The 15,211-nt window shown below is 44.4% G+C and overlaps 2 protein-coding genes across 6 annotated transcripts in view; one reads left to right on the top strand and one right to left on the bottom strand.

Annotated features, from left to right (window-relative positions):
- Window positions 1-434: 434 nt before the first annotated feature.
- Window positions 435-2,962, top strand: LOC135338888 (uncharacterized). Its single transcript, XM_064534983.1, has one exon. It carries the CDS (start codon window positions 1,228-1,230, stop codon window positions 2,872-2,874), a length of 1,647 nt encoding a protein of 548 aa, XP_064391053.1. The 5' UTR covers window positions 435-1,227; the 3' UTR covers window positions 2,875-2,962.
- An 8,640-nt stretch (window positions 2,963-11,602) lies between these two features.
- LOC135338883 (trichohyalin-like) overlaps window positions 11,603-15,211 on the bottom strand; it is a 42,929-nt gene continuing 39,320 nt past the window's right edge. For 4 of the 5 annotated variants that reach the window (XM_064534974.1, XM_064534977.1, XM_064534975.1 and 1 more), the window contains 4 exons: window positions 14,560-14,661; window positions 14,259-14,391; window positions 12,731-12,852; window positions 11,603-11,919 (listed from right to left, as the gene is read on the bottom strand). In XM_064534974.1, coding sequence (XP_064391044.1) covers window positions 11,688-11,919; window positions 12,731-12,852; window positions 14,259-14,391; window positions 14,560-14,661 — 589 coding nt within the window. In that variant the 3' untranslated portion in view covers window positions 11,603-11,687. Of the gene's footprint in view, window positions 11,920-12,209; window positions 12,428-12,730; window positions 12,853-14,258; window positions 14,392-14,559; window positions 14,662-15,211 lie in introns of those variants that run through there. The other variant, XM_064534976.1, reaches the window with a different exon arrangement.

Raw genomic sequence — 15,211 nt, 5'->3', positions numbered from 1 at the left:
CAATCCTAGCAATTTTTCACATTGCAAATGTTTTTCTAGTCGGATTCCCTTTCTTTTTCAGTACAGTTTACGTATCATGACATGCATAAGTGGAACGTCAAGAGGCAGTACAAGAAGAGAAGACAGGACTAATCAGATATCTTCTCGAATATCTCTGGACTAATAATTATAGTAATGAGTAATTATTTATTGCTTGATAATTATGTTGAATTTGCGAATCAGTATTAAATGACAGCCATTTTAAGAGCATGATATCTAGCCAGTGCATATAGCATGCCTGTCAGAGAAAGGGAGCTAGAGCTGAACAGTGTGAAGAAAAGGAACACCTCAGGCTCTGGAAAAGCACTGCTGCACTGATTTTAGGCGCACGGTTTATTAGCCACGCCTATCTATTATTATTGGCCACAACGCAATTGCCGAGTCATTAAAGATGGCGGAATTGTCTAGAAATAGAGACTGAGAGGTCATCTGCCTCGTGGAAGCAATCGCAAATCTGAAGAAGCGCTTTGTAATCCAGGTTGTAGTCGTTTGGAAACCCTGTGCAGAATGTCCTGGAGATGGCTGTACTTTGGAGTAAATGCTGGGCAAGAAACTTACTTACTTACTCACTTACTTACTTACTTAGTCAGTCAGACAAAGAGCGGTGAAACGTCGAAATAGTGCAATTTTTAAAATGAAAATATTCATTCATTAAAATGTTTATGGATTATGAAATGAGAGATACAAAGAGAGAAAAGGCTAAATAAACTATCTGTTCAGCCAGTTTCTTGATGTGGCCTTTCCCTGCAGAGATAGAACAGTTTGAACATGAGTCAAATATTGCTAAACATGGGCAAACCCACTGCCAATCCTATGTAAAACCCACTGGTTTTACTAAAATCTTTGGGCACTTTTCTTGGTTTTCAGACAGTCAAAAGTGGGCGTGGCGGAAATGGGCGTGGTGACTGCTAAAACTGGCTGGCTATTATCTCTACTAATGTAACATTGTGACAATATATTATACTATTGAACTACTTGATGTAATGAGTGTTCTGGGCATGTCACGTATGATTGAAAGTGATAGAAAGAGTTGAGTTTGTTACAGTGGAGGTCCTGCCGAGATCCAAGAGCATCGTGGACCGATCGGCGTGCTGATTGTCAAGAACAGACCAGAGAGTAGCTGAGGTATATCCTTGGTATTCTCAAACGTTTTCAGCAAGGAGAACAGAATTTAGAGACCACGTGGTCATGTCCGGAAGAGAGACACGGCTACCTCTTAACTCAAAGAGACTGACGGGGAGAGCTACCAAAAGGATTGCTACAGAGTTGGGGCTCCCCACCACAGCTTCCACTGCCGAGGTGCTACAGATGATAGACGCAAAACTGTCTGATGGGGGTAGAGAGCCTTCGAACGTACAAGTACTGATGGACGGAGACACAGCTGGATCTTCTATGGCTCTGATGGACGAAACGGGAATCTTTTTAGAGATTCCAGAAGAAGAAGAAACTCCTGCGATGGACCAGGAAGCGGCAGAGGACCCTGAGAACGTAACCGAGTCTGAAGGGGAACTGGAAAAGGAACTAACAGCAGTACAACAGGAGGTTGAAGCCCTCCAGGAGGAGTTGACTGCAGCAAAAGAAAGAGTACATTCCCTCGAGGGGGAGGTAAGTAGTTACCAGGCAAAGCTTGGTGATGAAAAGATCAGATATAAGCAATTGTGGAAAATTAATTGTGATAGTGCTATGCAATATGATGTGTTTTTGTGTGAAAAAGATGAAGAAATATGTGAATTAAAACAACGCTTGGCCGAAATGACTTCCACACGGGAAGCAGGGTACCCTGCGCTTCGCCCACGAGCGAGGGCCAGTAGGTCAGACAGCATTGAATCGCACACCAGCTCGCCTATGAGATCGAGAATTGTGGACCCTAGAACAAAGACCGTACTCCCGAGAAAGGGGAAAGCCCCTCCAGTCGAGACATTCCAGGGGGATAGTAGGGGCGTCAAATTCAAAGACTGGTTGCCATCGTTTGAGAGGGCGGCAGACTGGAACGGATGGTCAGACCAAGATCGGCTATTGCAACTGGCAGGCCACCTACGTGGGCGGGCTCTACAAGAATGGGGCCTGTTACAAGCAATCGAGAAGCAGACCATGGATGCAGCGGTGGAGAATCTCCAGAGCCGGTTAGACCCTGGAAGCAGAATGCTGGGAGCACTGGAATTTAAACACATGTCCCAGATGCCCAGAGAGGGCGTGGGTGAGTTCATTACCCGTCTAGAAAAGGCATTCAGAGAGGCCTATGGTAGGGAACCACTCTCTAAAGAGACCAGAGATGCCCTTCTGTATGCCCAACTACAAGACAGTTTGAGGTATGAGTTAGTTCAGGCCCCAGCCGTCTCAGGAGCCCTGGCCTATGAGCAACTATGCATTGCAGCAAAAGGGGAAGAGAGACGTCTGATGGCCTTAAAGAAGAGGCAAGAGCTAGAGAGTGGCAGGAGTCCACCCGCGTATAAACCGACATTTCAGTCTAATAGATATACAAGAGAGAGCTCAGGTACAGATAATTCAGGCCGGAAAGTGTGCTACGTGTGTAGGCAGCCTGGGCACTTTAGCCGGGATTGCCGTCAGAGGAAGACAGAGAGCTCCGGAGGTCATAAGTGGAAAAACCCCGAAACCAGACAAGTACAAACCCAGCCTGAGGCGTCAGTTGCAGAGAATCCAATAGACTACTTAGTGTCCTCAGATGACGATGACCAGTCTAGTGTGCAGACAGTGAGAGTACGAGATACAGGGAGCAAAGTGATGTATGCTAATGTTGATCTACATGGTGTACCAGTGAAAGGAGTCATAAGACAGTGGAGCCAACATTACTATTCTGGGCGGGGATCTGTTTAAAACAGTGGCCACAGTAGCCAAACTGAAAAAGAAGAACTTTCGGAAAGCCGACAAAACACCTCGCACCTATGACCAACGACCATTCGTGCTTCATGGCTGCATGGACATTTCATTCGAGGACAAGACAATGTCCACTCCAGTGTATATCAAGATGGACTCATCCACACCACTGCTGCTGTCAGAGGGGGTCTGCCGGCAATTGGGAATCATTCGCTATCACCCGTCTATCGTACCCCCAACAGAATCGGCTGACGTACCTATGGTTAAGGTGTCGCTAGTGCGGTCAGCAAAGCTGCTACCTCAACAGACGACACCTGTCACCGTACAGTTCCCCACAAATAAGCCAGACGCCCTCATACTGATAGAGGCAGACTTGGCTTTGATTGCGCAAGGAATGCATCTGGAGCAAGGTCTCGTGCAACCTGGATTAGAAGACACCACCGTGCTCCTGACCAACAGAACAGGGTTCACCGTAGAGCTCTTTGCGGACCACGAACTGGGCACGGCCAACGAAGTGGACCTCATCTCCCCTGTGCAGATTAATGACCAAGGACAGCTTGATCCTGGTCCCCGAGCTCATGTTGTGCAGTCGATGCCGTCTGATCAGGTCCTTGAGAGGAAGCAGAAGCTAATGACATACGTCGACACTGGTCTGCAACTGCCCCCAAATGATAAAGCACCGTTCTGCAAATTCCTAGAAGACTACCACACGGCCTTCTGCCTCGAAGAAGGTGAACGGGGAGAAACGGAGATGGTGAAGATGCAGATTGACACAGGCGATGCTCAACCCCGGAGACAAGCACCGAGAAGAATGCCGTTCGTAGTCAGAAATGAAGTGGAAAGACAAGTGAATAAGATGACGAAAGCGGGAGTCATCAAGAAGTCACACAGCCCATGGGCAAGCCCAGTAATCCTTGTGAGGAAACGTAATGGTGACTATCGATTCTGTGTCGACTACAGGAAGCTCAACGAAGTGACAGTGAAAGACACATTTCCCCTTCCTCGAATTGACGACCTGTTGGATCAGCTGGCAGACTCGAGATACTTCTCCACACTAGATTTGGCTGCAGGCTATTGGCAGATACAAGTCGAACATAACTCTCAACCTAAGACTGCCTTTGTAACGCATCGTGGGTTGTTCGAATTTTGTGTCATGCCTTTTGGACTGACCAACGCACCAGCTGTCTTCCAGAGACTAGTTCAAGAGGTCTTGGACGGATTGAACCAGGAAGGCGAGCCCGACTTCGTGTCTGCATACATCGATGACATCCTGATTTTCTCACGAACGCTCAAGGAACATCAACAGCACCTGAAGAAAGTAATGGACCGAGTATTAGCGGCTGGATTGAAACTGAATCCGGCTAAATGCAAATTCATACGACAAGAGGTGGAATATTTGGGACATATGATTACTCCACAGGGACTGAAGACGTCCGAAAGACACCTTAAAGCCGTAAAGGAGTTTCCAGTTCCAACCTGCGTCTCTGGTGTTCGACAATTCCTAGGACTGACATCCTATTATAGACGCTTTGTCAACTCCTTCGCAACAATAGCAAGTCCTCTGCATGCCCTCACCAAAAAGAATGCGAGATTTAGTTGGGACCCTGAATGCCAGACAGCATTCAACACCCTGAAACAGAATTTGCTAAAAGCCCCAGTTTTGGCTTACCCAACATTCATCAAGGACTTCATTTTGGAAACGGATGCAAGTGTGGCCGGTTTGGGAGCTGTTCTGTCTCAAGTACAAGAAGATGGGTTACCCCACCCAGTGGCATATGCCAGTCGAGCCACCTCTCAAGCTGAGAGAAACTATGGCATCACAGACTTGGAAACACTGGCAGTTGTCTGGTCCCTAGCCCATTTCAAAACTTACCTTTATGGCCAACAAGTGAAGATTTTCACAGACCACACAGCTGTCAAGGCAGTTCTACAGAACCCAGCAGCGAGTGCAAAGCATGCTCGTTGGTGGTCGAAGATATACGAGAGTGGAATTGGCCGGGTGGAGATTTTATACCGTAGAGGAAGAGATAACCAGAACGCGGACGCTCTCTCGCGTTGTCCTCAAGACCAAGCACCCGACGAAGAAGTTGATATCGGCGTATCAGTGTTCCACCTTGTGGGAGACGACTCGATCAGAACACTACTGAAGCATTGCCCTAGTGAAATGGACTCCAGCGTAGGGAATGTTACATCTCTATTGGCAGAAGAGACGGAAATGCAAGTGTCGCTCACTGGGTCTCTCAAAGAAGAACAGGCGAAGGACCTGGAGTGTAAGCAAAATTAATATTGGCATTCCTCCAACACAAAGAACTACCGGAGAATGAGCCTCAAGCTAATTACCTGACTAGGATGGTGGACCGCTTTGCAATTATCGAGGGAGTCCTGTACTATATCGACCCCAAGAAGAACCACAGTAGGAGGGCAGTGATTCCGAAGAGTCACCGACAAGAGCTGATAAGGCAGTTCCACAGTGGTCCATTTGCAGGACACTTCTCAGGACAGAGAACTTATGGTGCCCTCTGCCCAAAGTTTTGGTGGGACGGAATGTATCAAGATGTCCAACAGTTTTGCAAGAACTGCCCACCGTGCACGACGGTGTCTGGCGGACCAAGAGTAGGGAAACCACCGCTGCAACCCATCCCAGTGCGAAGACCTTTCCAGCTGGTGGGTGTTGATATCATGGACCTCCCAAAGACGGATTTAGGCAACAAACACATCTTGGTGTTCCAAGACTTCCTGTCGAAGTGGCCTATGGTTTTTCCCATGCCTGATCAGAAGACCAGAAGAATTGTAGACATACTGGTGAAAGAGATTGTCCCGGTCTTTGGGGTGCCGGAGGGCCTTCTCTCGGATCGAGGCACTAACTTGCTATCCTTCCTCATGAAAGATGTGTGCACTCTGTTGGGCACAACCAAATTGAACACTACCGCTTATCACCCCAGAGGTAACGGCTTAGTTGAGCGGTTTAACAGGACGTTGAAGCAAATGATTCGCAAGCATGTAGAAACGAGGGGCAAGCAATGGGACACCAACCTTCACGGCCTATTATGGGCTTACCGCAACACTCCGCACGAAAGCACCGGAGAAAAGCCATCCTTCCTTTTGTTTGGGACTGACCTAAAATCTCCATCTGAAGTGGCCCTGTTACCACCTGAGGACGTGAGGAGTGAAGAGGTGTCTGACTACCGTGAGAAATTGGCTACTACGCTAAGTCAAGCTAGAGACCTAGCCGCCGAGTCTATCCAACAGGCTCAGACGCGCTACAAGAAGTATTATGACCGAAGGACGACTCCTAACACACTCAGAAGAACGGACTGGACCATGATTCGCTTTCCACAGGATGAGTCAGGCAAAGAAAGGAAGTTGTCTCGACCATGGCATGGACCCTATAGGGTACTGGAGGTCACGAAAACTGGCATGGTCGCTGAGAAGGTGTACGCTCCTCAAGATGGTAAGATCCAGGTACACCTGGAACGTGTGACGCGATGCCCTGATGGATTTCCATCCGGGTACTACTGGTATGGACCTCGTCGACAGGGGCCTGGGCGTCCCCCGAAATGGCTGTCCAAGTTGCAGAAAGAAACTCTCCCGGAGGAAACTCTAGATGAGACTGTATCTCCCAAGACTCACACACCAATCACTCCCTCTGATACCGACGCAATATTCGACACTGTGCCGCAAGAGTCTGCAAAGAAGAAGGCCAGAGAACCAACTGCAGTACCTTTCAAGGTACGCAAACACGAACTCGAACTCGAACTCGAGAAATCAAGGCCCCGGCTCGGCTGATGAGTGTTAAGGATTCAGAGAACGCTCGGGACGAGCTATCCTGAGCAGGGGATATGTAACATTGTGACAATGTATTATACCATTGAACTACTATTAGTTAATATACGGCATGATGTAATGAGTGTTCTGGGCATGTCACGTATGATTGAAAGTGATAGAAAGAGTTGAGTTTGTTACACTAACATCTCTGCGCACTTAAGGCCCGGGTCCAGATCTTAACACCAAAATTTACACTATGTTCATACTGCTGTATTATTTGCAATATACAGTGTATGCTGCATCAAAATGATCCAAAATGAAGCTCAATGTTTTCTTTTTCCAAAAAACTAATTAGCTTAATTCAATTATGCTAATTAGTCCCATAAATGATGATGACGTCATGCCACTTTCAGAAAGAGAAGTGCATATACGGCGTTGAAGATGCCAAGATCAAGCTTCAAAAACAAGGCTAGATGAACATCTCATAGCTAGGTACTAGTATCCTTGATGGGAAGAGCAGGAGTTATTGTATTCTTGAGATACACAAAATAGCCTACCTCTAGGGTGGCTGTCAGAGCCAAAGAAGCTAGCATAGCTAAGAAAGTTTTGGACATTTTTACTTCCCATCAAGGAAACATAATCATAACAACATAATCTATCTTTTGAGGGCCTAAACAGCTACTCTTACCTTGTTTAAGTCCACCGTATTTGTTGCCAAAGATAATCTATAATAGTTCTAGCAGCTAGCTAAGCAAATACATTGACCTTATGACGTCATGTGCAATGAATAACATTAATAAACATTATGAATCTCATTAACACTACATGATCTACATAAAATGTAGGCAATGAATAAAATTAATCTTATCAGTGCCGACCCAGGCCTTAACTGCCCAGAGATAGTCTGGGGGCCAGACCTTTTTCTCAGAGGGGGAGGGGGAAGAAGGTCTGGAGACTCTTGCAGCACTTCCGTGTGCTCTTGGAATGTCAATAGGGAGGAGACTGTGATATTGGAGGTTATAAAGAAGGAGTAGATGTAGCAATACTCTCATTTCATTGGCTGTATCTAAATTCCATTGGCTGTAATCCAAATTCTCTTGATTTTGCCCCCGAGCTATTAGGTCTGGCCCCCAGACTAATGTATACAGGAGTTTAAGTTAGCCATTGCCTAGCCTCTACACAGGCTCTCCTTTTTCTGTTCTTTATCACAATCGTTCAATAAGATAAAATACTGTATTAATCGTTCAATGAGATAAAATACGGTATTAATTGGAGGAATAAAGAAAGAAATAGACGTAGAGTTAGGAAAAAGGAGAGCCTGTATCGGGAAGTCGCGTGAGGGTAGAAGGGTGGTAGAAGGGTGAAAATGAGCGTGGGCATGCTGAGCTAGAAATTTTGGACTGCCCACGCAGAGATCTATGACTAATAAAAACTTTGCCTGCAGCAAGCTGGACATGGACTTGGAACTGGAAGTTTGCAAGCACTAGAGCTAGCTATACCTTAGGCTTAGCTAGATGATCTACTAGTCTAGATTGTGTGTTCAGATTCTATCCTATTCTGTCAGACTACTATCACCTTTTCTTGTGTCTTTCTACATGCTATAGTCTATAGTATAGATCAAGAATAGCTTAGTCATCATTATCATATAGCAGGTAGCTACTGCCACCAGAGCTGGCCACGCTGGTTCTCTGATCTGACTTGCAGCACAGCTTGCGCTAGCTTGGTGGTTGTCTCAGTACAGTCTTATTAAAACTCTGAATGCGTGGGAGAATACCTTACGTCACGATTGTGGGCTACATATCGCCCATTTTCATAAAAATCCTTGTGGATCACGCGATTTCCCAAACCAGGCCTTACTTTTTCTTAACTGTACGCCCATTTCTTTCTTTGCTGCCTCCACTATGTCTTTCATGGATGAACAGTGACAACAGCAAGAAAAAGTAAGGCCTGGGAACGAGGCTAGCCATTGCCTACTGACACAGTTTTAAAAATGACAAAGGTCAAGTACTATCAACCTCCTCTGTGACAGTTTAATTGCATTCTTGCGAATCTGATTGGAGATGTCAAATTTTGACATCTGAACCAAGAAAAGTGACTCTAAATGCCAGACCCTCTCCCTGGCACATGTCAGATCACGTGCAAGGGAGTGGTCTGGGGCCTCAGCTCTGGCTCCTCAGGTTGGTAAATATACGTAATTATAGTAATGTAATGATGGTATAGTCGAAAGCACGAGACTTGGCTCACGTTTTATTTTCTCGGAATACTTTTTTACCAGAGGCCATCTATATCATCAGGAGTGCATGAAGGAGTGCACTCCCCTCTTCATACAATCTCTATCGCTCCTATGCCTCTATCGCTCTTATGCCTAACAGGAAAGATCATAGAGAAACTGATCTATAACCTTTGTCCTCACGCAAGCAAAGTCAACTGCGGGGTTTCATCTAGGATTAAATATTGGGGGGGGGGGAGGTTTGGGCGTGCATAAACATGCCACAAAATAATGTTTGACCACACCCTCTATTACATGCTATATAGTGGATCACAGTATACATATTGCACATCCATTATTTTAGTAGCCTCCTTCGCAGCCTCTCCTTTTTCTGTTCTTTGTCACAGAAGAGAAAATTGGAGGAACAAAGAAAGAAAGAAGGAAGCCACAAAGAAAAAGGAGAGCCTGCCTTGCTAAGTCGCGTGATCCCCTACTGACGTAGACAAATTTTAACGAACGTGGGCGAGAGAAAACCTCAATAACTGTCCTCCCACACAGTACTTGGAGCGCATTTACCAGGAACATACAATCAGTACAGTACAGTACAGTAGATCAAGTCAGCATTCGTGAGACCTTTAGTCAGTAGAGGAAGTATGAAAGACTACAGTAGAGTAGACTATACTGTAGACTATACTGCTGTATCTACTAGTCAAGTGGGTCTGTTTTGAACTCAGGAAAAAAAACTGAGCTAAATTTAGATATAGATCTAGATCTTTAGTCTTTAGTAGGTAAGCCCTCGTCTACGATGTCTCCACGCTTGATTCTGGCTTACTATCTACGATGCTAACAGCTTTTATGTTAGAGTTTGCAATGCGTAGGCATGCTGTAGCTTTTTGCTCTGTCAGGCTCCGCCCAGCTAGTGATTTCCCACGTTCATTTTCACTCGTCTACCACTCGTCTACCGTCACGCGACTTAGCAAGGCAGGCTCTCCTTTTACTTTGTCTCTTCCTTCTTTCTTTCTTTATTCCTCCAATTAGTCCTGTATTTTATCTTATTGAACTATGACAAAGAACAGAAAAAGGAGAGGCTGCGAAGGAGGCTATTATTTTAGGGGGAAGGGATAAAACCCTGGCAGGGTATTTAATTCATACACAAGTAGTGGTCAAATTTGACCATTACAGCTAGAGGTAGGTCAGGTGGGCCCCCACACACTTCTCCGTTGACTCTACCCACAAGTTGCTGGTGAGCATGACACGGGCTGACTTTGCTAGGCACACAACTGCACTTGCATCATCAGGTGAGCATTGGCTCCAGTATGGATGATAGTGGTTTGGTGATGTTGTATTCAACTACTATGAAGAGCATTGGCAAAAGGTGTGAGATCTTGCACATTCGTTGGTGTGTGCTTCTTGGACGGTATGTCTCTGAACTGCACTTGAGTTGGGTCAAACTGGGTGTAGGCTGTTCCTGATCAGACAGCTCCGTACGGGTGTCGGTAGTGTAGAGAGATAGGTGGTGGCAGTTGACCAAAATCCCCAAAGAGCAGCAGTGAGCAACCCCTGCACGATGGGGGAAGGCCTGGCGGATCTGTCCAAACACTTTCCTTCCCACCATAGACATCTCATCGATCTTGTGGTAGACATTACTTGTTGGAGTTGTTGGCCCTTCTAGCTGCTTGAATTCTCCTCTAGCAGTTGATGGGAGTTACCTAACAGTATGCCTGTGCCAGCTGTACCCGTAATAATTATCCTCAGTGTTGTTGTTCAGATAGTGGTCTTTGACTGTGGTGTACACCTCACGTTGACGTTCTTGGAGATTTTCTGGACTTGTTGACGTTGTGAAGGTGCGTGGTCTTGTCTGTTGCCTGTTCCTAGTGACGAACGTAGGCATCTCGTCCAAGTTGTGATAGCATTGGGCAGCTGCTGTCCAGTCAAAGTCCTCTTGTGAGCTGCTGAAGATCTGGCTTCTTGTGCTCGGGTTTGAGATGGCTGTTGCTGATCTTCCTCATCCACATTAAAAGTGCATGCTGCAATATGTAATGTTATATACTGGCACAAGATGTAAACGTACCTCATCATTTGTAGGTTGATATTCACAGTCATAGGAATAGAAACAGAACTTGTGTACATGTTACCGTAGATGAACCGTACATGAACATGTACGTACAGAGAGCAGAAGTTAAAAGCAGTCAACCATGACCATCAATTGCATTACCGTATAGCGGGTAAGTTTCGTGGGGTAAAAAATTCCAGGCGGGCCTGGTATCGCATGCGCTAACTACCTTGCCCGACCATCCACACTCCAACTTATAACACATTAACTACCCTGGAATACACACAACAATACACCATGCCCAAGGAGCTGGTGAACAGCCTAACAAGAAAAGAAAGAACGTTGTGGTCATTACACGACCGTTCAAGTACGAGCATGCAGTAGTCAGCAATCATAATGAAGCACAAGAATCTGCTTGCAGGCCATGACATGTACACGGAAGCTTATGCTGAATTTCTACAAGCCTACGTCTTCTTGAGTGAAGGCATTAGCACAGCGCAGCTTGCACCACTCGTGTTATGTAACTTTGACACCTCCACCGAGGCATCAGCACCCGCAGTGCTTTCACTATAGTGCACAATTAATACTATTGGACGTATTGTATCACACAAAAATGACTCCGGTAAAGAAGTGATTACAGCTTTCTCGCCCACCTGGCCACAAGGTAGTATAATTATAAAACATTAGATCCCATTGAGTGTATTTAGACGGGTACTATAATTATATTGTCATTTACAAGCAGATACACATAAATATAGATGCTTTGTCTAGTAACAAATAACAGAACTAGAATGGAAGCTTTGTAGTAGGAGCCGCTCGTTTCTTGGGCAGTGTGCTTGCTGCAAGGCTGCATGGGGGCCGGGGAGCTGGAGGAGCTGGACGTATGGAAGTGCTGGGATTCTTTTTTCCTTCGGTTTTGTTCAAGAGTAGTATACTCGTTTGCTGGGCTTGTTTGCTGCTCTTCCTTTCGCTATGTGAGAGTGTACGAGCTGCTCGTTTCTTGTTTGCTGGGGGGGAGCTGGATGTTTCCGTTTTGTGGGTGGAGGGTAGACTTGTATAGAAACACAGATTTAGTAGAGATACAGAATAATGCAGTTGCTAGGTTGACTGTTGCATGCTAAGCATAATTATAGTGCATAGAACATGGGTATGAGGTATCTATGTGTTATAGTGTCCCAAAGCTAGTGCAGTTGTATACATGAAAGTCTTTCTTGATGTGTACTTTAAGGTTTGTCTCACTTGTTGGTATTTAATTTAATTTATTCATAGCGTTTTCTAACTACTCGCAGGTGGTTTTAATGAGATTCATTGCATTTTACAAATAGCAATGCTGACATATTCTGAATGCTGACATATTCTGTTTTGTGTATCATGGCACTAAACTCTGCTAGTTCAAATACACACGTAGTTACAAGATAGCGCTACTACAAGCTGCACCTCCAACATTATTGAAAAGTGTGGTAGGCAAAGTACGACTCAGAGTATTATTGACTTGTTCCAATCTTGCTTCAAGCCTTCGTCTTGACCTGAATTGAAGAAAGGGGACACGTGGCTATAATGTGTGGTTATATCTTGGAAGTGATCACAACCATGCTGCCAAAAATTCAATGGCAGCAGCTACATGTATATACCAATAGCTATAGCTAGCACTCTAGTGCATTGGCGTCTGAAGACTATCTACAACTCGAGAATGAACAAATAAACACAAGAAAACGTGCCCTACAGAAGCTATGCATGCACACAGCACCTGCATTGCAATGGTAGAAACACACACAAACATTACATGTACGCACACTAATAACATTAATTGTACGCTGACAAGAACTTACTTTTCCTGGTCTTTTTGCTGTGCTTTGAGGTGTCGAGTCTCCACTTTCATATGTTGCATATGCATTTTGTCTTGTTCACTCTCCTGTTTTTTATTGCAAAGTTCAGACCTCAACTGGGTAATCTGAAGGAATTGAATAGTCCTATTCGTTTAAGAGCCTGGAATTTTGATTGCTATTTGAACGCCCACTAACTACTTCTTCTGCAGTAAAATTGTGCTGAACTGGCACACCCTTTTACATTGAAGTCATTGTAAAATCAATGCATTTTGCAGCCTCTGCATTCTGCAATGCATGCGCTATTATTGCGCTATTATTCTAAATAAAGGAAGTTTGTGAAATATTGAACTAAGAGCTACACAATGGTTTTTGTCCCAGAGAGTGTTTGTCAACTGTCAGTGAGCTAGCTGGTCTTGAAGATACCTACTCTATACACACAGTAAGTGCAGTAGTAGTAGATCTAAGAGGTAGTCTAATGCTCAAGGATGGTAGAACATCTTACATACATAGTAGGCATCTGCAGAATTGTGTAGAGGAGATGTTCCACCAGTAGTCTCGAATACCCGCCTCAACCTAAAAGCTTGAGTCTGGTCAAACTCACATTGAGGTTTGGTTCAAGTTGTGTCCAGGAATTTCTTGGACATTTAATTGACCACAAGTGGGTGTGAAACATGAATAAAATTATAGTCTACATGAATATCATTATAGCTAACCGCATGGATTGTTACTAGTAGAAAGAATTAGCCCCTGACAGAAGCCTACGTAGGGAAATTCATGGAGAGAGTTGTAAGGATGTGATACTAGAACTCCCCAGACTAGCAACAGGACCTTTGGAACACCTTGTCGAAATTAACAGCCTAAATGCTCATTTATGTGAATGTGACCGTCGACCATGGTTTCATGGCCTGTGCAATGATGGCTTCAAGCTCAGTGTTTTTCTCGTAGGCTTTCAACTCCTAGCCTTAATTGATACACTGTTTGATAGAGCCCTCTGTGTATGTTCTATCCGCGATGGCTTGTGGCTTTATCACTATGCTTGTGGGCGTGTAGCCCACTTGACTTTGCTGACTGTGCAGAACAAAGTTCATATGTGAGTTTGACCAGACTCAAGCTTTTAGGTTGAGGCGGGTATTCGAGACTACCATCTTTGAGCATTAGTTTACCTCTTAGATCTACTACTACTACACTATACTGCATGCACTTACTGTGTATATAGTAGGTATCTTCAAGACCAGCTAGCTCACTGATAGTTGACAAACACTCTCTGGGACAAAAACCATTGTGTAGCTCTTACTTCAATATTTCACAAACTTCCTTTATTTAGAATAATAGCGCATGCATTGCAGAATGCAGCATTGATTTTACAATGACTTCAATGTAAAAGGGCTTGCCAGCTCAGCACAATTTTACTGTAGAAGCTATACAGGAAGTAGTTAGTGGGCGTTTAAAAAGCAATCAAAATTCCAGGCTCTTAAACGAATAGGACTATTAAGTTGAGAGATGTTTTCATAGTAATCTACTAAATCCCTACCTCCCTTTCTCTTTTTTCTAGGACAATCTTCTCATTCTCTAAACGTAGCGACTCCAAGTGCATGTACTTGTGAGCAATATGTTGCTGCTCCAAGTGTTGTGTAACTTTCGACAATAATCTTTGTACCTCAACTCTGTGACACAAATACTATACTGACGGAACCGCACAGTATAATTATAGGGTATAGCTATGATAATTATAATTATTATGTACATGAACATAATTATTTTATTACTGTTATCGGATTTGTGATTATCATTGTATCTACATAATTATGTATGCTTGATGGGACAATTCTTACCGTGATTGCTGTTCTAGCTTCTTCTTGTACTGCTCGTAATGAATATGTGCCTCTCCACGCAAATAATCTAACTGCTTAACTCGTACTTCCAGTGAACAGACTCTGTGTGAACAAACAAAAAGTGAATCAATGAACCCACATCCGCAAACTGGTGGATTGCCAATCAGAGAGTTGTTTCAGTGAAATTCTAAAAAATTATATTCGGAGTATCAAACTTTGACCTCCAATATCATTCTAATTCATGCGCAGCTAGGCAATTGATTTGAAATAGATTTTTTGTAGCGGCTACCGTTGCTAAAACCATGTCAAAAGTTCAACATGAAACAGCTTTGCAGCTCTTTTTCACTCTTGCAAGTTACATGTAGTGTTCTAGTGTAATAGCAAAATGGAGTACGCACCGTTCTACAATGAGAGCAAAACTAGGTAAAACTCGAGAACAAAGCATCATTTTGCAAATCCACGAATTGTAAACAGTCATGACTAGAAACTTTTACTTTCACTTTTTGATCAGCTGTAGCAGTCTAAGACACCCTACCGGATACTCGCTTGCGCATGCGCACCGAGGCATAAAATATAACTGTCAAGGTAGCCGAGCGGGAAGCAAGGCGAATATTCGTGCTAACTGATTCTGGCCCATGCATGTGGATATAAT

The sequence above is a fragment of the Halichondria panicea genome, chromosome 7, assembly GCF_963675165.1.
Source record: "Halichondria panicea chromosome 7, odHalPani1.1, whole genome shotgun sequence".
Classification (NCBI taxonomy): domain Eukaryota; kingdom Metazoa; phylum Porifera; class Demospongiae; order Suberitida; family Halichondriidae; genus Halichondria; species Halichondria panicea.
The sequence above is the reverse complement of the archived record's forward strand: the minus strand, read 5'-3'. Positions and strand labels throughout refer to the sequence as shown.